The sequence below is a fragment of the Spea bombifrons genome, chromosome 8 (genome assembly GCF_027358695.1).
Source record: "Spea bombifrons isolate aSpeBom1 chromosome 8, aSpeBom1.2.pri, whole genome shotgun sequence".
NCBI lineage: Eukaryota > Metazoa > Chordata > Amphibia > Anura > Pelobatidae > Spea > Spea bombifrons.
In genome coordinates, this window is record NC_071094.1 from 5,248,873 (window position 1) to 5,270,321 (window position 21,449).

Consider the following 21,449-nt stretch of genomic DNA (forward strand, 5'->3'; position numbering starts at 1 on the left):
CAGCAATGAAAAGAGCTTCTTACAATCATCAGAGGCATTTTGCGGGGCAACTAATATTTCTTTTTCTCCTCTCTCTGATATCGAGAATCTCTTTCAGATCTTTAGCTGGAGAAGTTTGTCAACCGTGGAATGAAAAATAATAGCGTCTCTGGAGCTTTTCCATCTCATTACAATCTGTTTTTCTGAAACTCCCCCTCTACACATGGTACCTTGTTCGAAAATGACTTACACGGGTCTTGTAAGATCCAGGATGTTGACACAACAACAAAAAAAAATACATTTCTATTTTAACTGTTTCGTTGACACAATACTGGTGGCCTCAAAGGGTTAACACAGTACTCCCGTGTAAACTAAGCTGGGACATACAGATAAAGTAAAGTCCTAAATGTGGAGTGATCAGCATTAACATTCCACCAGCTTCGGTGATTGTTCCACGGCTAGAATGTTGCCACAGAAGAGGACCTTGATACATAAATGGTAACCAGGACATTAATTAACCCCTTAAGGACAATGGGCGGTCCCTAAGCCCATTGAAAACAATGCATTTTGAGTCCGTACATGTACGGGCTTTGTCATTAAGGGGTTAAAGTCTATAGTTTATAACACTTGGGTATTTGGGTAAAATGAACTGGCCACCAGCTATATTCTTGGGATTTGTTGCTATCCTTTACGTTAATGCAGGGATGAGCCTACGGTTAGTGGCGCCCGGGTGCAGTATTTCTTCGGTACCCCCTTTTAACTAACACACATACTAACAACAAGCAACCTCGCTCTGACACCTACTCACACTAACACCATACACTGATACTCACTCTAAAACCAAACACTAACACATATATAAACACTCTATCTCCTCTCTTCACCATCCTAGCCATCTTCACCCCTGACACTCTAACAGCATGCGCACACACTCATGCTTACACCATACACTAACACACACACTCTAACCCCACATGCCGACACAATAGACTCACACACATTAACACCATATGCTCCTATACACACACACTAACACCATACACACTAACACCATACACACTAACAGTCCTAAAAGGAATGGAATTCTACTCTGAGGTCCATGTTAGGGGCTGTAATCACTAGAATTTGTGGGAAAGTTAAAAAAAATTAACCCACCCGACACCACTGTCCATTACGAAGGGCAAACCTGAGTGATGGGCTGAAAGGGTCCCTATATAATGTATAATAAATAACCAATTGGCTTGGCCCCAATCTTTGCACAATATAAACATTTTCTCTTGCGGTTTGGGGTCTTCTCGATATAGGGTCCCGTATATTTTGTAAGCATACCTTATTCCTTTTAAAAATATAATTCCTAATATTTGGTAGCCCTTATACATCGCTAGCATTGCTGCGTATGCAAATGAGCTACTCCCCATTGCAGAACTTCATTTGCATATCGGGTCTTGCTAAAGTCAACGAGGGAATCAACCGTCTCCTAGAGCTGTCTGAGTGACAGTTTCCCTTTAACATTTTATTAGCTGTTGAAAAACAGGATAGTTTTTTTTTTGTAATTGTATATAAGATAACAGGTCTCGGAGTCCAAAACAACACGGCTGAACTCTGGAACGTTTCCAGATCAAATTCATGTTACCAAAAAAGATCAATAAAAAGAACGGAGAAGTGAATTTTGCTTGAAACGGCTATTCCGAGAGTCCCGCTGAAAATCCATTGTGTCTCGTGCTGAATGGAGCACTTTTGTGTTGACGGCTGTACCCTTGTGAATTGGTAATTTGGGGAGTCTAAAAGAGAAATAGACAATTTGCCACGATAAAATAAAATAAAAATTCCCCTTTTTTTAGCTGTCTTTTTTTTTAAAGTCACAAAAAAAATGTAGACACATTTTCAGTAAATTCTCCCCAGTTATTGTTCTGTGTCGGCATCAAGAGCTTAACTAACTGATAAAGGTATAGAAGCTGTCTGCCTTTCTCCCGTCTTAAAGAAGGTGCCTCGCAAGACAAAGAAAGGGCGCGCGATAGTCACCCGGGGCATAACAGAGAGCTGGAGTACTGGATGGAGGATCTAAGACAGCTTCACGGATGGGGGCTTCAGAAGTTTCTTTGAGACTTGAAATATTAGCCCAAGTGACCATAATGCTTCTTGGAATTCGGACATGTGACCAATGGTGGGTTTCAAACCTGGTGTTACTCCACGTCCATTGCATCGGCACATGAGATGAGTGCCGGGCTGGTTGAGTGGACTTTAAGTGAGAGGGGTTGAGATTTAGGTGTTCCTACCCACCATTGTAATCCCTTCCCAGAACGTTGTCAATCGGATTTCCAACCCAAAGCATCTACAGTGAAACCAGATGTTCCAGATGTCACAACCACATTGCTGCCAGATGTGCTCTGTGTTGGTCTTCACGCCTATAGACATGCTAAGTCTTCATACCATGACGGCCATGAGTTACGACCCTGCCAGATATACCCTGGACATGCTGACCCCGGAGACCAGTAGTTGTCCCGGTTGAAGATTGTCTCTTGGCCATCCTTGGGTTCCTGCGTTGAGTTGCTGACCCTGTTTCAAATACTCCAGAATGACATATACCTTCTCGCTGTGGTCTCTCAACCAGATCTCCGGCTTTGCCCACTAGTGGCTGGGTTCTTTTTTGGGGCACAGCCCCCCCCACTTTGTAACATTGTTTCTGTAGGGTTTTAGATACCCCATGTGATGGTTACCAGTAAACTACCAACCTGAGGACCCAACCTGGGGACACAGTAGCAACTGGACCACCTTCTTGTATTCTTGTGGACCATGAGGCCTAACGAGCTGTCTTTGTTGTATCAAAGACGGCAATTAATTACTTTTTATTAAAAAAAAAACACATTTAAAAAAACAAAACAAAACAAAAGCAGGCATTTAGAATATATATATTATATGTAGCTGTGTTATTATTTACTTTTTTTTTCTTTCGACACAGTTGACACATACCGTCTCTGCCAGGGCAACCGTCAACAGATTTCGTTACCATGGAAAAACGAAAAATATGTGTTTTTTTTTTTTTTTTTTGCTGTTAATAGCAGGGAGGAAGATTGTGTTATAAATATTCATACAGATCCACGCGGTTCTGTTATGCTTTAGACGTTAACTCCCAAATCTACCACGGGGGCCTTACAGCGCATCGAGTCCCACTCACCAAGTGGCCGGGGAGTGTGTTAATTGCAGGTTTCCATGCATTGAAGCCCCCCATGCATGTTTCCATGCGCCGTGACATCAGCGCAGAACCCCTGCTTGGGAATATTTTTTTATTTTTTTGGCAGGAGAGTCCGCGGGGTAGAAAGTTCTTCTTTTTCTTGGGTTTTCTTGGGTAAAAGCAAACCTTTTTTTTACTATAAAACCCAACACCAGCCCCTGACTGGCCACCTGCAGACCCGGCGGATGCCCCCGGGGGGCCGCTTACTTATCAGCGAGCAGCGGACTGGGTGCTGCACCGTGCTATAGGAGGCGAGATCTATGCACAGGGTGGTTGATATCCCTGCTTGAGATAAGTTTTTTCTTTGAATAATGACAAGTCAAGGTTTCCATGACGACTGGTATTAGAGCCATTTGGGTAACACGTTTGGCGAGTCACTGCATCGAACCTTCACAATGGGCTACTAAAGGGTTAATATATTTCAAGAGTCTCAGGGTTGTGGGCCTCAGGCGGCTGCCAGGTTTGGCCCGGATGAACTGCTTCTCCAGGTCCGGGTCTGCTTTAGAGCAGCCTTTTTTTGTGTGTGTGTCTATGGCAACAACCTATCAGCGACTGCTTTTGCGTCACGTGACAATTAAGCATTCCCTGAAAAATGATGAATCATGCAAAACCTTACGTGACCAAATCGTTATTTCAACAAAGCTCTTGTAAACTTTCAGACCAAAATACTCTCCGTTGCATTGCTAAAATGTAATTAAAAAACAAACAAAACACATAAAAGATGTATATTAATAATAAATACGTAGTGCCGCCAGGTTTGGCTTCCGTCAATGTGTTTCGGGGGCGGGGGGGGTCCTGGTAGGCGTTTTGGAGTCTGACATTACTCCCGGTACTCATAATCTCAAACAATAAAAGAAAAAACAAGCAAAACATAAAAATTTACCCTGACTATATGCATAAATAAGTGGGTATAGATTTTTCTGTACACGGCTTTATTGTTGAAATATAACCGTTGGGATCCATTAATTATATCCCTGGAAAGAAAACAAAAGTATTATACCCACAATTTATGCCGGCGCAAAAAAAAAAAAAAAATATATGATTTGAGTTTATTCCGAAATGTATTTTCAGGTATAACTATGTTAAAAATTCCCCCCCGCGGAACCCATTACGCTTTCGGCCAAATTATCCCCTTGCTATTAACCCATTCACTGCCCGCGGAGAGAAAAGCCGCGTGTTTTTGGAACGCCGTGTAATCCTCTCGGAGTGAAACGCCGTTTAAGATGTCACTTTTTTTATAAATCTGGTATCGTTTGAATTTTTTTTTTTTTTTTTTTTTACCCAAAGTGGTCTCTGCTGGGTGGAAAAATCCACGGCGCGGCGCTGAAGGTGCGATGTGTAATTATAGTATGAAATAAGAATGCTAGCTGACAAATGACATATATTTATTGGTTTGATGCTTAAAATGCAAGCTTTCAAAAGCTATTCACCGTCTTCATTCAGACTCGGGCGCTGGTATCATTTCACAAACCCCTAACCATGAACTGCTTACAATGAATAAGCTCCAGCCTTTATTCCATATATATATATATATATATATATACACACACACATATACACACGCACACATACACTCACACACACATACACTCACGCAAACACATGCACTACCTTTGGAAAGTATTGGGGTCACTTAAAAACTTCCTTGTTTTTGAAAGAAAAGTACATTTTGACATGAAAAATGAAATGGATCAGAAATCCAGCACAGACGGGGTTAATGTTGTAAATGACTATTGTAGCTGCAAACGGCTGATTTTTAATGGAATCTCTTCATAGGGGCTCATCAATATTTATCACTCCCATCACTCCTGTGTTCCAATGGCCCTTTATCACTCCCATCACTCCTGTGCTCCAATGGCCCTTTATCACTCCCATCACTCCTGTGTTCCAGTGGCCCTTTATCACTCCCATCACTCCTGTGTCCCAATGGCCCTTTATCACTCCCATCACTCCTGTGTTCCGATGGCCCTTTATCCCTCCCATCACTCCTGTGTTCCAATGGCCCTTTATCACTCCCATCACTCCTGTGTCCCAATGGCCCTTTATCACTCCCATCACTCCTGTGTTCCAATGGTCCTTTTTCACTCCCATCACTCCTGTGTTCCGATGGCCCTTTATCACTCCCATCACTCCTGTGTCCCAATGGCCCTTTATCACTCCCATCACTCCTGTGTTCCAATGGCCCTTTATCACTCCCATCACTCCTGTGTTCCAATGGTCCTTTTTGAGTGACCCCAAACTTTTGAATGGTAGTGTATATATATATATATATATATATATATATATATATGTATTCTGAAAGCCTCCAAGAGAAAACCAACAGGGCACCGTTATACTGATTTTTATCAATGACACAATCATAAAATTAACCCTTTAATGCCTTTACAAGTGTGCACTTAAGTGTTCAATAGACCGGTTCCTCAATTTTACGCTAATTATAGTTTTGGCTTTTTAAAAATAATGAAATAAAAATTCATAAGTATTCATAGCAGATTAAGGAGACTCGGGGAGGAATCTTTCCTGAAATTCAATGTTTCTGCTCTGCTAAGCTTGTAACTACCGTATATTATTGTCTGGTGATGTATTACACAGGACTGGGCTAAATTACGCTGAATTTGGTGTTCGTTGCAAAAACGTTGTGCGCTGATCACCAGGGCTGGTGTTGCGTTCCAGGCACCCCAAGGACTAAGTCCGTTTGTACCCCAAAATGTCTGGGTTTTTTCCCTGATCTAAAGTAATAAAGCATAACATGGGTGGGGCTCAGTGAGAGAGGGGTGTGGCTTTAAGCCCCTCCTCTTTTGACGCCTTCTGTATAAAACCACCGTACGGAAAATGTTCAACAAACACAGAAAAACTTTATTAAACGCTCAGAAGTAAAACTAATGAAATAGATGTATTTCCAGTCATTTTTTTCATTATTTAATGCAAGAAATGTTACATTTAATCAAATTTTATTTTGTAAAAATATTATTTAGCACCATTTCAATTTCTTATTGAAAGGAGGATTCATGGGTTATGTAAGTGTTAAAAACCACACAAACTTGATTTTAAACATCTGTTCTATATGCTTTGCTTCGGTAACAATCGGGTTAGAATGTTAGGTATTCCATAGAATGTATCATTTTGTGGTCAAGCGCCTACATTACACATATTTATAGTTATTTAAGCGTTAGCGGCTCGTGATTACTATTCGATGATATACAACAGGGCACCGGCCGGCGTCGGCACCTAAAACGTCTCACCGACGCACGCGGTTCCATTCTAACACCCTGCCGAACCCTAGGGCTCTGAATCACACGTGGAGGTGCTTAACGCAGACGTGTTATATGCCTATAAGCCCCGGAGACGGATCGTATCTGAGAGTAGCTCCAGCTTCATTGTCTTCTGGAAACGTCGCTCTTTTTTTAACCATCGTTTGTCCGATCTTTTTCCATCGACCCCCCCCCACCACCACCAACCCAAACTCCGAGCCTTTCAGCTAAACGCTCCCGATTCTCCGTGAAAGCTGTCCTTGCTTGATCTCGCCTGTCAGCAGCTGTTGACAAAGCAAAACCAGACTGAAATCGGTTCTGTCATTTGCCCTGTCCCTCCATTCCCCCCCCACCCCCTGCCCATCGTGGCCCTTATTCGCTTCCATTAGCGCCGCGGTGTTATGAGTACATGTCAAGGTAAGCTGCCTCCTAAACCGCGCGTCAGTCGAGGAACTTATAGGCAATGATGGTTGGACGGCATCCAACTGCTTGTGTCTCATTTTAACCCCGCAGCCAAAATGCTCTGCTCGTTTTCAAGCGGTGCCAGGTATCCAGCCGGAGCAACACAACGCACAGCGATAAGCAATATCCAGATGAAAAGGCAAAATATGCTCCCCCCCCCGCGTTGTATTAAAGAGGAATCATTTCTAGCTCCCGGTGGTTTATAGAATGTTTGTGATGATAACGGAGTCACTGTATAGTCAGAATAACGGCGACGATGGAAGGTAGCCCTCCAATTGCCGTAATTGCCAGATACAAAGGAAGAAGGATTAGTGAGTCCCTGCCACTGACCACAAATCACGTCTTAAATCACCAAACACCGAGAAGACAGGGAGATGTCCCGACGTTCTCCGATAAATCCAGTCCGACGTTGGCCAAGTTTGAGAAGAAACACAATAGAGAGTTGTGGTTAAGAAAATGGGAGCCGTGGGAACCCAAAACTATATTTATTAAAAGGAGAACAAAAAAAAATATTCCCTAGTCCAAGACCAATCATTTTCTCGCTGGGTTTTTCAACCGGTTTTGTAGAGGTCTTCTAGTTGAGTAACTCGGATGAATGGCCACCACCCGGCTGGAAGATGTACGTCTCGCGGGTAGAAATTGGAAATGATTCTTTTGATAAGTGATTCATAGAAATCTCACACGGAGAGCGAGGAAGATGCCAGAACTGGATTTCGTGTTTAGAAGCGAGGGGAAAGGGAAAAAAAATGTCAGACATGATTGGTTTTTTTACGCAGAGCGTGGTGGTTACCTGGATGGATCTGCCGAGGGAGGTAACACGAGGAAGACTAGATCTCAACGGGGAAGTCCTGAAAATGTACATAGGAAGCTTGAAGTTGGGTAAGGAGTGGGATCGTAATGGAGGAGAACATATTTTCCATTAAAATATTGATCTGTTTCAACAAAATGTGGTTTCCTTCTCTGGTGTTCGGAAGAGTAGACCTTAATGGTTATTGAGCTGTTGATATGAAATGTCAGAGGCTGGAATCCGGTATTCTGACAACACAATGTTAGGTAAAAACCACAATATGGGCGTGGAAGAGCCCCAAATACAAGTCGCGGTCAACGACCCCAATTTTTAGCCCCATTTGCCTTTTGTTTACACCATGGCATAGCAGCCAACAGTCCTGATTTTGTCCGCATACCCAACAGCTATCTAACTCTCTTCTTCTCCGTCAAGGAAAGGTATACATATCTTTGCCATCAGAAAATGATTTTATGTCCCCCTTTTTTACCCCGTCAGCTCTGCCTAATCCATGTCTGGCAATAAAAATAGCTAACGCGAGCTAATTAAACGATTAATGACTACGTGAATCTGAAGATATTTCTACTTCTATAAACGGGAAGAAAATATTCCCTTTATGTTTCGCTAAGTAGCACAAGAAAACTCGTCTTGGCACTGCTAATATCTATTTATACACAAAAATAAAAGTTCAGTTCTTATTTTTGAATCAAATGAAGTATATGATGCAAAAAATAATATTTAAAAAATAATAAAAAATAAAAAATATTGCAAATTAATTAAAATGCACAAAAAATAAAGTCCAAATATAAAATCCATTTTTTTTAAAATGAATTAATCCCCATTAATTTGAAATCCTAATTAATTAATTTGATTTGATCCCCCCGAGCTACAGTATATTTACTTAAAGTATATTTTTTTACTATTAATTTAATATTCTAAGTTTTATTTTATTTTTTTTCCTTTCAATGGTATAAGATTTCAGCTTTTACGGGGGAGGGGAGGCGCTCGTATAGATTAGTCAGTTTAATTAGAAAGGATTTTTACTGCTTAGAATGTGACTGCATGGTATAGGTAAGGGAAACAGTTATGTGGAAATGTTGAAAGTCAACTAAATGTCACAAGTCGTCGTAAAACCAATTAGATGCACGGCTTTAGTGGATCAGGTTATATCAAATAATGCAAATATCACCATATCCGATATTAAAGAAAGGAGGGATGTCCTGGAGAATAGGATATGGTCGTATTTCAGGAAAAAAAATAGCAGAGTTTAACCAAAAAGCTGTATTCTCTCAGGGTTTTATTTCAGAAAATCAATTGGCAAAATTGTGCATAAAAGGTATGTTGGATTTGTACTCATTTTAATTTTACCTCAATTTGACGATTTAGTTTAATTGTACGAATGTCCCGAAATGAGGAGGGACCGGAACGAAGCTATCGAAAAAGAGCGGAAAGCTCAGAATTTTCGTTTGCAGGATGTTGTTGCTTTTTCACTCGTGTGATGCTGCCCCCTACAGGCCTTCTGGAGCGCTTCTGCAAAAAGGCGGAGCCTCCATGCACACCCTCACCCCCGATTGGCAGAGCAGGGAGACTCACCACGGGGCACTCACCACGGGGACAGCCTCTTCCCTGCTCCGCCAATCAGGGGGAGAGGGTGTGCACGGAGGCTCCGCCCATTTGCAGAAGTGCTCCAGAAGGCCTATATATACATTACACATAAAGCAATGACTTGTTAAGTACAGGACAAGAAAATTACCCCATCCGTGGCATTTAATTTAAACACCCTTACCAATGACTTTTTCTTTTCCAGAAGTTTTTTAAGCGCAGATTAAAATTATTTTATTGGCTGCCGCCTGGGTCCTGCTCTGTAAGGAGGTTTAAATGGGTTTTTGTCTTAAGTCTTTGTTATTATACAGCAGAATATTCCACTTCTTTTTGTAGATGTTAATGAAAACCCAAAAAACTAGTAATTAGGTCTGCAGGTACAACGCTTACTGTACTCCATTAGATGTTTGTTGCAGAATCAGCCCAGTGCAGCACTAGGAACGTTATTACTGAAGCGATGTATCCGGATCACTCACATAGGAGCCATTTACCGTCTGTTTCCAACTAAGTCAAAATGTGTACGAGCCTCCATCGAAGGGAGGTCCGCTGCGTGGAATATGGTGTGGCTCACAGGTAAGGTTTCAGGCAAGCTCGGCTTGGCTCATATGCAATTCGACGAGCCAAGTATGGTCTCCAGGTCCATCCCAGCTAGGTCCACCTGCCTCTAGACAATGGTGTCATTTCTATGTCTTTTTTCCCCAGAAATATCGTTATCTAGCGATGGTTGGCAAAAGAGAGCTACCTTTAAAGTTCTGACCTGAGCCTCCGGTGGAAGCCCATCTGCCCGTTTTTGGTGAAACTGGTGGTCACAAACTTATTTGAAGGTCACACGTGTGATCTCCTCCGCCAAATCCAAACAAAACGTGCGTCTCATTGAAAATTTGGGTCCCGATAAATCACACGTCACAACGTTTCCAGTAAAAGCCAGGCTATCGAGGTCCTTTCTTGAGGACCCTGCCCGTAATCCTGCCATCTAACCTTATGGCGATTTCGTACAAAGCTCCTGGCAAGAATGGTGGGTTTCGGAGCTTCCAACGCACAAATTTGAAAATGATATTAACCCATGATAAGAAAAGGGCCGTTCTCATGCGATCTCACAATCGATTAGATGAGAATGAATGTAATGGACCTACGTGTAAAAATCACCGATTACACTTCTGCTTCATCCTCCAGTAACTGTTTCAAAATGAAGCCATGCAAGTTACATTCGGGAGGAGATTGCTGCCCGGATCGCTCACACGAGACGCTATGAATGGTTTGCCTCTAAACGATGCACCAATAGACCAATGTCTCATGATTCAGCGTTTCCCTCTGTAATTTACATTCACGCACATTAAATGCAGCACGGGGCAGAACCGCGGCGCGGGAAAAGGCTCCTATCAGCCTTCGCCGATCTCGCGGGGAGGCTACCATAAAATAATTTATCATTCTATCTGATGTGATAAGGAGTTCTGCTTACATGTTCTTTAAAACGCAGCCCGCTCCTTAACTCTTACCACTCCAGAAGAAATCGACGCCATCTGGTAATGAAACTATTAAGTGTTCTTGCTGCCAAGAAAGCATGTAAGACTTTTTTTTTTAAATTATCTGTTATCTGATAATAGAAAGTTGCGCAGAAGAACTGGAATACTCACTTGGCCGGTGCGTAATTTCTACAGGAGTTTAAAGGTTTCCCCTTTGATGTACATTAAAAAACATACCTATCCTGGCATTAGAATTAGAGGTAGAGATACAGACTACGGTTCCTCAGCTAAATGTGCGGAATTAATGGCCCATTGTGGGACATTCTGGGTCAAAACTCAATGTTTCTGAAACCTTACAGAGCATTTCTTGTTAAAGCCAGAAAAATAGGGGGTGAAAATGTTTTGGGCAGATGAGTCTTATAAATGGACGCCCCTGACCTCATATGCACTTTAATGTTGGCTTGAGTGAAGTTTCCGAGGGATCTAACTAGGCCCCCTCCCCCATGCCCATGCGTTTCCTTTAATTTTTGATTTTTTAATAATTTAGGTTTACTTTCTTGCCAGTAATGGAGAATACTAGGTGTTTTTGATAAAATGGATAGTCCTTGAAGTTTATTAAATACCCTGTTGGGTATACTGGAAATCTCAGTGATGAACCTTGGTTTTGGACGTATCTTCACTTGGATGAGAACCTTTTAATAATATTATTGTTTCAATATGAATTAAATGGACCGCAGAGTCTGTCCAGAAGAAGGAGTAATCCTTCTATAAAAAAACATCTTCATTTTATCTCGCTTCCTCTTATCTTGGAAGATGAGACCCAGAGTCATTGTCAATATGTGGTCCACAAGTCTTCTACGTAAGGTATGGAGTGAAGGATGATCAGAAGGAGAAACCAGGAGGACAGAGGCTGAAAGCCAGAATTCCCGGGTATGATGATTAGTGGAATTTGGAATGGGTAAGAAAACTGAACGATCCGAACGAGCTAATGGGGAGATCCTGAAATCCCCCGCTGCCCAGAACCCACTTTGACGACCAAATGGGTTAATGGAAAGCGACCAGGATTAGCCATGTCAGGGCTGGGATAAGAGATAAGGTGTGAGGCTTAACTCTCAAGCACCTGCGACAAATATGGGACCACCTCGGATAATGAGAATAAAAATAAAACAAAAAAATAAAAAAAATAAAAATAAAATAAAAAATGTAATCTATAAATTGTTCCTAAAAAAGGATACAAATGTAAAAAAAGTGGATCATACCATGTGTCCTCTTACCAAATAAAATAATTTACAGAGAGAATATTATCTCCAAGCACCTGGATAGATTCTGCAGCTGTGGCTCCTAAATTTTTTATGGTTGGTATCCAACTTTTTGTGCTTTTTTTTTAGAATCTTAATCAATAAATACTGTCAAAGATGCGCATGCGTGTGTGTGTACATGTACATGCGTGTGCTATGCAAACAGTAATATGTGGTTCCGGTGAGCATATTCAAGAGCTGGATAAAAAGCAATTCTGCCGCAAAATGAGAAAAGTTGTGCAGTCACCATAGCAACCGATAAACTCTTCCTGCTGATTACTCCAAAAACAGCCTTTCTACGTACCCAGCATATTTAGAATCATGCAGCAGATTTATAAACGTGGAGCAATCGCCATGGAAACAAGATGAACGCGCGCGCTATTTGCTCCACATCGACGTATTTGCATCGGAAGAGCTATTAATCAATAGAAAACAGAGTAGAAAAATCCTATAATTAGATACAAAAAAAAAAAAAAATTGGAGTCAAAGGACGGATTTGCGGATATTTATCAAGGACATGTTTGCTAATCATTAAAAGATGATTATAAAGATGGCAGGTAGCACTTAGGGGTTCGGAGGGATGAGTAATGCATTTCGGTAATAGGCTTCTCAATTATCTGGCAATTTAGTCCCATTTGTTTATTTTGGAGGTATAATTTCTCTTTAATAACTCAACCTTTCATTAGGACCATGAGTGATTGGCAATCCAGGGATGAAGGAGGCTTGATTGGTGGGGTGGGGGGGACGTATAAGCAAAAAATTATTTTTTTGGGGGGGGGACTTTGGAAATATATGACATTTTAGACTAATATGTCTGTAGCTGACAATTCTATGAGACCTTTTGCTGTAACAGTTACTTGATCACATCCCAGTACTGCCCCCTACCCGTTCCCTGCTGCCTTCTCTCTTTCAAAATCCATCTTTTCAGAAAGGCAGAAGAACAGTGACTGGGACAGGCAGAGCTGGGGTGATGGAGACATCTCTCTGTGTGTGTCTATCCTAGCAGTCTCTTTGGGAAGGTAAGAGGTCTTGATTGCCTCTATTGCCCCCTGTCTCTTCTTCTTCTTCATCATCTTCCCCTGGCTGTGTCCCTGTCACTCCTCTCTTGGTGTCTGTATGGGGTAAATGCAGAGCTGTTCACTGCCTGCTCTGTGCAGATGCAGCAGAGTTATGTATAGGGGGGGGGTGTAGAGGAACAGTCTATATTGGAGGTATTTTTTTGGTGTTTTGGTTTTTTTTTGCCTTTTTTTTTTTACAGGAGCAGATCTGTGGGGGCTGCAGAACTGTGCATGAGCTCTCATTGCTGCTCATTAGAGAAAAGCAGATTAAAGATTTGTGAATTAACAGCTGAGGCTGCTTTAGACAGATTATACAGGAGGAAGGTAGAAAAAAAAAAGAAGAAGTTGATGCAGGAGGGTAGAGGTGTGTGGATAAGCAGAAAGGAGAGGAAAGGGGGTCAAGGAAGGAAGGAAGGAGAAAGGGGTATAGAGATATAGGACAGGAGGGGAGAGGAGACAGGCTGGGAATGGGAAGGATGGAGAGAAGGTGGGCAGTGAGGGTGAAGGTGTAGAGAGGGGGTACAGCATCTGATACAGCACAGCCAGTCTCTGCCCAGGTACAGCCTCAGGATTCTGGATTCTTACTGCAAATTCTAGAGTTGGAACCACAGCAGCTCTGCATGGGAGCATGATAGAGTCAGGTGAGTCCTGGCAGGGAACTCAGCAGAGAGCTGGGGGTGAAGGCTGTCTGTCTGTCAGTGCCCAGCTGCTGTCTGTCTGGATATGGCTTACTTACTGGCTGTGCATTACTTGTCTATAGCTTGTTAATGATCCATGGATTGATTACCTGTCATCTGCTCTAGATATAGCCTGGTATCTGTCTCCTGTCTATAACTATTCCCTATGTATCATGTGTGTGTATAGCATATGCCTGTCTAATTCAGCCAATCATTCATCTCTCTATATCTATCATCTATCTATATATCTGTCTCATCCTGCATATGTTAATATGTGCACCTTGCCATATGAAGCTCTTGTTTGCTGGGTTTGATGTATGCCAGGCACCTTGCAAGTATCTGTAAGAGGCTATTATAATGATATATGGACTTGGCTGGAACACTATATTCAATATATGGGCTTTATGATTACTGGAAATATACGATATTCTCTAAAACGGTATATTGACTGCCACGTTCTCATTACTGGGTTATATGGTGTGCTGTGGTGCTTTGAATTGACCTGGCTTCTGAACATTATTTTTTATTTATATTATATATTATTTATCATAATATGTCAATTATTTATCAATATTTATAGTGGAAAGAATAAACAGACTTTTTTCCAGACTTAATTGAGTGTGATATGATATATATATATATATAATGTATATATATATATACATTATATATATATATATAATGTATATATGTATATATATATATATATATAATGTATATATATATGTATATACACACACACACACACACACATATATATACCTATATATACATTATATATATGTACTATAAATACTATATATACTAGATATATATGTATGTAAGAAAGCTAAAATTATAATAATAATATTATATATATTTTTATAGTTAGAGAGAAAATGCAATTTGTTGTCACAATGTAGCAACACATAACAATTATGGGAAGAAGTACGTTGTACAATCATCCTCAAACTAGGCGAGCTGCCAAGGGATGGATACAAGGTGCAGGGGTGTGTGGGGCGTTATACGCCGGGCACCCTTCACCCTATAGGCAGGACGCGGCAGGATTACGAACAATAAAATATTATACACGGTGCATTCCACTCTTTGGGATACGGTATTTCATCAAAGGAGGGGATTTTACGTGTGTGTGCTGACAGTATACATAATAACCGTCCGGAGTCACTGTATGACAAGACGTTATTGTGCATGAATATAGTAGCTGACAATGACGAGTCGTTTATCTGAAGAGAATGTTATTTATACATTGGAACTTCAGCAACTATTCCATATACTATGTGTTATATGTATTTATACAGTATATATATATAAATGTGTGTGTGTCTGTATATACATTAATATATTAGGATTACACTTTAGTATTTAGTGGCCATGGAATATTTCATGTATAGGGTTCACGCTCAGAGTGATATAAAACCAGTGTACGGTAGACGCAGTGATTGATACTCCTGGATTATTGAATGGTATAGACAGCGAGGCAGCATGGTAAAGATGTCTTCTGTGTCAGCAGAACATGGGCAGTGATCGCTGGAAGAACATTGGAGGAACCCCCCAGATGGAAGAGACGGTGCAGGAGAAGTCCCAGGTAAGGAGATGAACGATAGCCCCAGGGCAAATTTTCTTACGAGTTACCACCTAAACTGACTTAGTGGACTTCGGTCACTCGCTCAGTTGCATGTGGTGTAAGATTTGAAGCAAGATGGGTTTCGGGGAGAGACGAAGGGATGATGTCCCTCAACTCTTGCTGGATTCTTCTTAATAGAACGCGCATTGCCAACATGACATGGTAATGAGAACTGGACAGCTCCACCGACATGTCGCGTAAAAGGTCACAACCGCTCAAGTCTTCAGTGATATAACCAGATGCCATTTGTTTTCCAGAAAGAAAGGTGACAAACTATACATGGGTTCCCAAATGCCAGATAAAGCCACGTTAGGCTCATGAGTAAAGCTTGTCACGCTGCCACGTGGTTCACGGCATTAATTGCCTGATTATCTGTTTGTTTAAGAAATCCCCAGAATTTGGCACGCTTCATTTTCTCAAGGATTGCGTTGAGTCTCCGTCTCTAGGATGTTGTAGGTTAATGACGAAGAACTATCAGCTGTAGCCTAGAGATGCCAGCTAAGGTCATTGGATAATATTTTCTCGATTAACGTTTAAACAAATTTACAAAACCAGCTCAGGTTCTCAAAAAATGTTTTGAAATTGCTAGGAGTTTTACAGGGGGCAGAAAAGAAAACCATATTAAGAGGGTAAGGAGAACTCAGCAGTCGTCCCTTGGTCCCTCTAAACAACCACCATGGTCCAGCTCTGGAGGTCTGAGGTCTCTGGAGGTCCAGCTCTGGAGGGCTCCATAAATGCTTTCTCGTAGAGGTCTGCGCACCACCCGCTGTTGGTGATATGGCGTCACATCCCGACACCCAGCATCAGGTGGCATGCAGACCGCGGCAGCTGCTTCCTAACACTCAGGATAAGGTTGCCTGGAGAGAGAGAAGCTCCATGAGGGCCGCAGACCCCACTATGTTTACAGATAGTCCTGTATCCTTTTAAGCAGTGTGTATGACGTATACACGTGTAGTTAGCGTGTGTGGCTTCTAACGCTCTCCCGTGGTGTTATGGGTAAACCTCCAATGGAAAGCAAAAAAGAGGTGACTGGGTAGAGGGAGACCCTCATGATGCACACTCACCATCCCCTACATCTCTCAATTGCAGAGACTTTCAATAAGAGGAAGGTTTTTTAAGACCCTAGGTTTTTTTTGTTAACCAAATATGTTAATTTTGAAGGTGAAGGATGAGTGTCGTTATTAGAAAACAGGGTGAAATAAAGCGAAACGCGTAGCCCCGTTCATCTGGACCGGTTGGGGAGGAGCGGATCTTGCACTCTTGCGATCTGTTTTCCTCCTTTTATTATCTGTCCAAAAACAAAATCTTCAGTTGCGCGATTTGGGATTTCGGGAAGGAACGCAGTATTATCACTCGTGCTTTGCGCCAACCGCACAGCTAGGGAATCATTTGAGCCGTCTGCTTAACTCCGGTGGGAAAACCATCGTCAATATCCATGATCTTAACGAGAACAGCAAGCGAGAAGTTTAAAAGTCTTTTTACACCAAATTAGTTTAAATCCTCTTTTAAAATGGATTGGATTGCTTGGCTGTTAAATTGATTGAAGGTATTATTTAATTCAAAAAAACTGTTCTTTTGTCCCTTGCTACTTTTAAAGTTATAAATGATCACATAGCTCGGTGATTACAGCAATTAGAAGCGACTATGTCTGGAATCACTTTTGATCTTCGAGTATAATACATGGCTTTCGCTACTGGGATGTCCTAGCCCTGGCTCGATAAAGTCCGCCAATCAGCTTTTATACCTAAAAGGCAAAAGAATAAGGCATTCAGGCCACCTTTAGATACTAATTTTTTTTTAAGATAAAAGGAAAAAAGAGATTTAATTGAAATGAGATTTATTACGCCGGAGGTATACCATTGGAGAACTACATTCATGCGTTGCCTTGGCAGACCTCTTCCTCTTAAAGGGTTTGTTGTGGGTGGGGCTGGCCATGCATGGGGTGGGGATAACCGTGCATAGGGGTGGGACTAGCCCCAGGAAAGTGGGTGTGGCCAAATACAGCACCACTGACTTAAGAAGGAAGAAACTGACCCGGAGACTCAGGGAAGCAGGACTTTAGCCCGGAGACTGCGCGTCAAACTATATCTACTATATTCCAATGCAGCATAAATATTCCTAAATTAAATTATTTTGTTAAAAAAAATAATAATAATAAAAAAATAATTAAATTGTGTATTGTCCAAATATTTAAGTTATTCATAGAAATATATACCAACAGGCAACAAAGCTACATAAAGAGTCTTGGTAAAGCCTGACCCCCTAGGTACCCCTCGAGCCGTTATAAAGAGTCCCTCTGCCTCGTGGACTGGTGAGAATTGAAGTGTCTAATCTGTACCTATTCAGCACTTGGCAACTACGATTCCTATCATCTCTAACTCCAAGGCGATTAACTGCGGCTAATGGGATTTGTTCTCAATTGGCCACATTGTCCAAAGATGCATCAGGAGTTGTAAAAAAAAACCAGGGTTTTTAATATACAAAGAATTGGAGGAATTATTGTTGCCGTCATTAGTTACTTAATTACACCTTTTTAATATACTATTTATTAGGCGCTTAATGCTCAAGCTGTACCGTTATTAAGTAAGATAATGCCACGTCTTGAGTACTCCCCAGTGCACTTGTTTAGGGAGTCTGGAAAGTAAATGCTAATTTAGATTTTACCCCTCGACCGCTATAATAATTCCTCTTTATTTCAGTATTGAATTATTTTAGCTTTTTTTTTTCTGTATTTTCTGCCATTCCCTTCTCATTTCTGGAGGAAAAAAAAAAATCAATAAATCTGAGTAATGGGAAAGACGCAGGCTGTATTTCTAATCCTGTGTGTTTTATAGGCTGTTGTGCGGATTAGATGGTTAGCTTTGCGGGGTAACCACACGCCGTTCACAGAACGGGGCGAGAATTGGACATTTGATGACAACGGGCTTCTGACCTTCGGGTGTCTGTGATAAACAGGCGCAGATGCCACTTGCACTAAGAGTGTTGGCCGAGGTTGTCTTTTGGCAAATATCGGATGTATAAATAACCTGCCAAGTTTACACGGCTCACCTTAATCTGTGACGGGGGGCGTGATGAGTGTTGGCAGGTCTAATAAACATATAATCACCATCTAAACCAGTCATACTCAGTATTGTTATATATTTCCTCCATAAATCTGCCTCTAATCCCCTTGCAATGAATAAAAAAGTAAAACTCCTTCGGTAAGCGTGCTGCTCAAGCTTAGCGTGATGGGAGTAGCCATCCAGCAGCGGCTGTTGGCCAGCCTAGGCAATACATTGTAACTTGTTTAAGCATGTCGGCCCACATTATTTGATAAAAGCTTTATATTAAATGGTCTTTTTTAATGTGTTATTTGACATAAAGAGGAATAGAAACAGAGAACCTGCCGGCAGATCGGCCCTATTCGGCCCATCGAGAAATAATAGACAAAACCTACCGTAGGATTCAAGGTAGTTCTAAAAACCGCCGGAGGAGCTGTGTGCTGGCAGATCGCTCGGCAGCAGTCACCCTAACAGCTCAAATGGCCAGAGAGGGGCACTTTTAGTTTAGGGGGCGTGGTTAGGGGTGTGGTTGGGGTGGAGCTTCACCAAGACTTTTAATGTGCTTTTGTGCTTTGTGTAACTGAGTGGGGCATTTAGAAGAAGAAGAATGGGTTTTACTTACACAGTTTAATGTATTAACCCATTTCCTGCTGATTCTATACACATTATTGGGGTCTGTAGATACCTTGTGATACCCTCATACTCAGCAAACATTCTTAGATGCTAGAAAAGAGGGGCATCAGGGGAGGAAAAAGGGACACATCGAGTTAGGTTGTCGTTCGAATTGGGACGACGGCCTGTCGTTCGAATTGGGGCAAATTGGGTGTGGGGGGGCAAGAGATCACCTGGTTTCATTGAACCTCGACGCTAGTCTGACCTTAATTGTTTTTTCCCCTTTCCTGGGTCTCCCATCTTGCCCGTGTTCCCTACTGCCCCGTAAAAATCGGAACAGTGGAGCAGTACCTAAAAATCCAGGACTGTTGGTAGGTATGGCAGACTAAAGAGGGACACTTAGCAGATGTGTTGCAGAAGCAGGCAGGGGGAGTCCATTACCTGAGTGAAGCACATTGCGAGCTGTCTCTTTGGGAGTCAGCGGGAGTTTTCAGCAGAAGCCGTGCGTTTCGGAGGTAGGCAGCTTGATTAGCCTGTCACTTTTAAGAGCACCGAACATCGGAATAATAACGCAGTAACCTCCATTGTGTGTTTAAACCTTTCACGGAGACAGACACCTTAATTCTCTTTGGCAATTAGGAACCGACAGTGGTTGCTAGGAGTGAAAGAGTTAACAGGATGACATCTCAGTCAAAACAGAAGTGCATGAATTAACACTTTGTCGATACAAGGAACGTATTTCATTCCTTTTCATTTTTTTTATTACAACATTTCTTTCAAAATTGTGATTTGCTCTTTTTGTGATATTATTATTAGTAGTAGTAGTACTTTTATTGTTGTTGTTGTTATTAATATATTATTATTATAATTATGATTTATTTCCCTGGTAACCAGGAACACATTATGTTAAAACCTTGGTGTAAAGTGGTGAACGGAGTAATCAGTCGAACATTCCATTGGTTGTCAAGGTAACTTCGCCACATTTACACCAAAATTGGTTTGCGATGGCAATAAAATTTCATTTATTTATTGGATATTTCGCTTTTAATTCTTTAAAATGTTGGATATTAGTTAAAAAAAAAAAACAACAACAATGGGAGCATTGAAAGCAATTCAGATGCCAAGTGTTAAAAATATAACTATCAATGAGAACATTCCAGAATCTAAAACTCATCAGAGGCGTAAAGGTAACGTATGGAATTTTTTCTCTCCTGAGATGGTGGTTAATATATAAAACAGTCTCCCAGCAGAGGTGGTAGAGGCGGATGCCGCAGCTTAATTGACATGTGTGTACCCCAAATTCTTTGCATCCTGGGGTACCGCTCTTATATACAGAAGGCTTACTGCATATTCAGTTGTTTTGCGAGTCACTTTGTCTCTGTGAAGCTTTTTATGGTCAATCAAATCTGGATTCCAGGTCTTGACTGTTAATAAAAGCTGGCTTTGAGTTAAGAAACCGGAGTTTTAGCAGAGATAACCATTTAATATCGGTTCTTTTAAAAAAAGATATATAAATCATATTATTTGTGCGAATAACATGCAATTTGGATGCTCTGGTTGGAGGCGCATGAACCGTCAAAAAGCCTCTTTACTAAACCTCTTAGAATTTATTTCAAAAAGGGTTTATGTGGTTTTTGCGCATTAAAGGGCAATGACATTTTGGGGGGGGGGACATAGTTTCGGGTGCATGTTCGGGTGCAAAAATGGAATAAAAATCCATTTTGGCCATTAAAACGACATGAGATCCCTTACAAAAAATTACTGCAGTTTTTCTGAAGTAATACTGCAGTTTTTTGGACATGAAAAAACTGCAATACTGCACTTTTACTGCAGTTTTACTGCACATTTACTGCGCTTTTTTGTTTTATATTGCAAACCTACAGTTGTACTTCAATGTACTGCAGCTTTATTGCATTTGTACTTCCGTACAAAAATAACTGCAGTAAAACTGCAGTACAGTGAAGTACAAATGCAGTAAAACTGCAGTAAATGTGCAGTAATACTGCAGTAAAAGTGCAGTATTGCAGTTTTTTCATGTCCAAAAAACTGCAGTATTACTTCAGAAAAACTGCAGTAATTTTTTCGTAAGGGATAGATCAGAAATCCAGCGCAGGCGGGGTTAATGTTGTAAATGACCATTGTAGCTGGAAACGGCTGATTTTTAATGGAAAATGTATAATAATGTGATGAAAATATAGGCATTTTGGTGATCGTGCCCTTGCAGTAGATTTATTAATCAGCCCCATAGTGTGCATGGATGCAATGAAATGTTTCTAGAGAACTCTAAGACTCGGGCGACCCGAAAATATAGGCGTAGGACTAGCCAAACGGCTATAGCCGAAAAATTCTTTCATCCACAGGCCTGG

General features: G+C 41.3%; 1 protein-coding gene across 1 annotated transcript in view; it reads left to right on the forward strand.

Annotated features, from left to right (window-relative positions):
* Positions 1-12,973: 12,973 nt before the first annotated feature.
* Positions 12,974-21,449, forward strand: part of FIBCD1 (fibrinogen C domain containing 1) — a 31,171-nt gene continuing 22,695 nt past the window's right edge. Inside the window, exons 1-2 of the mRNA XM_053472826.1 lie at positions 12,974-13,090; positions 15,317-15,391. Coding sequence (XP_053328801.1) covers positions 15,320-15,391 — 72 coding nt within the window. The 5' untranslated portion in view covers positions 12,974-13,090; positions 15,317-15,319. The remainder of the gene's footprint in view (positions 13,091-15,316; positions 15,392-21,449) is intronic.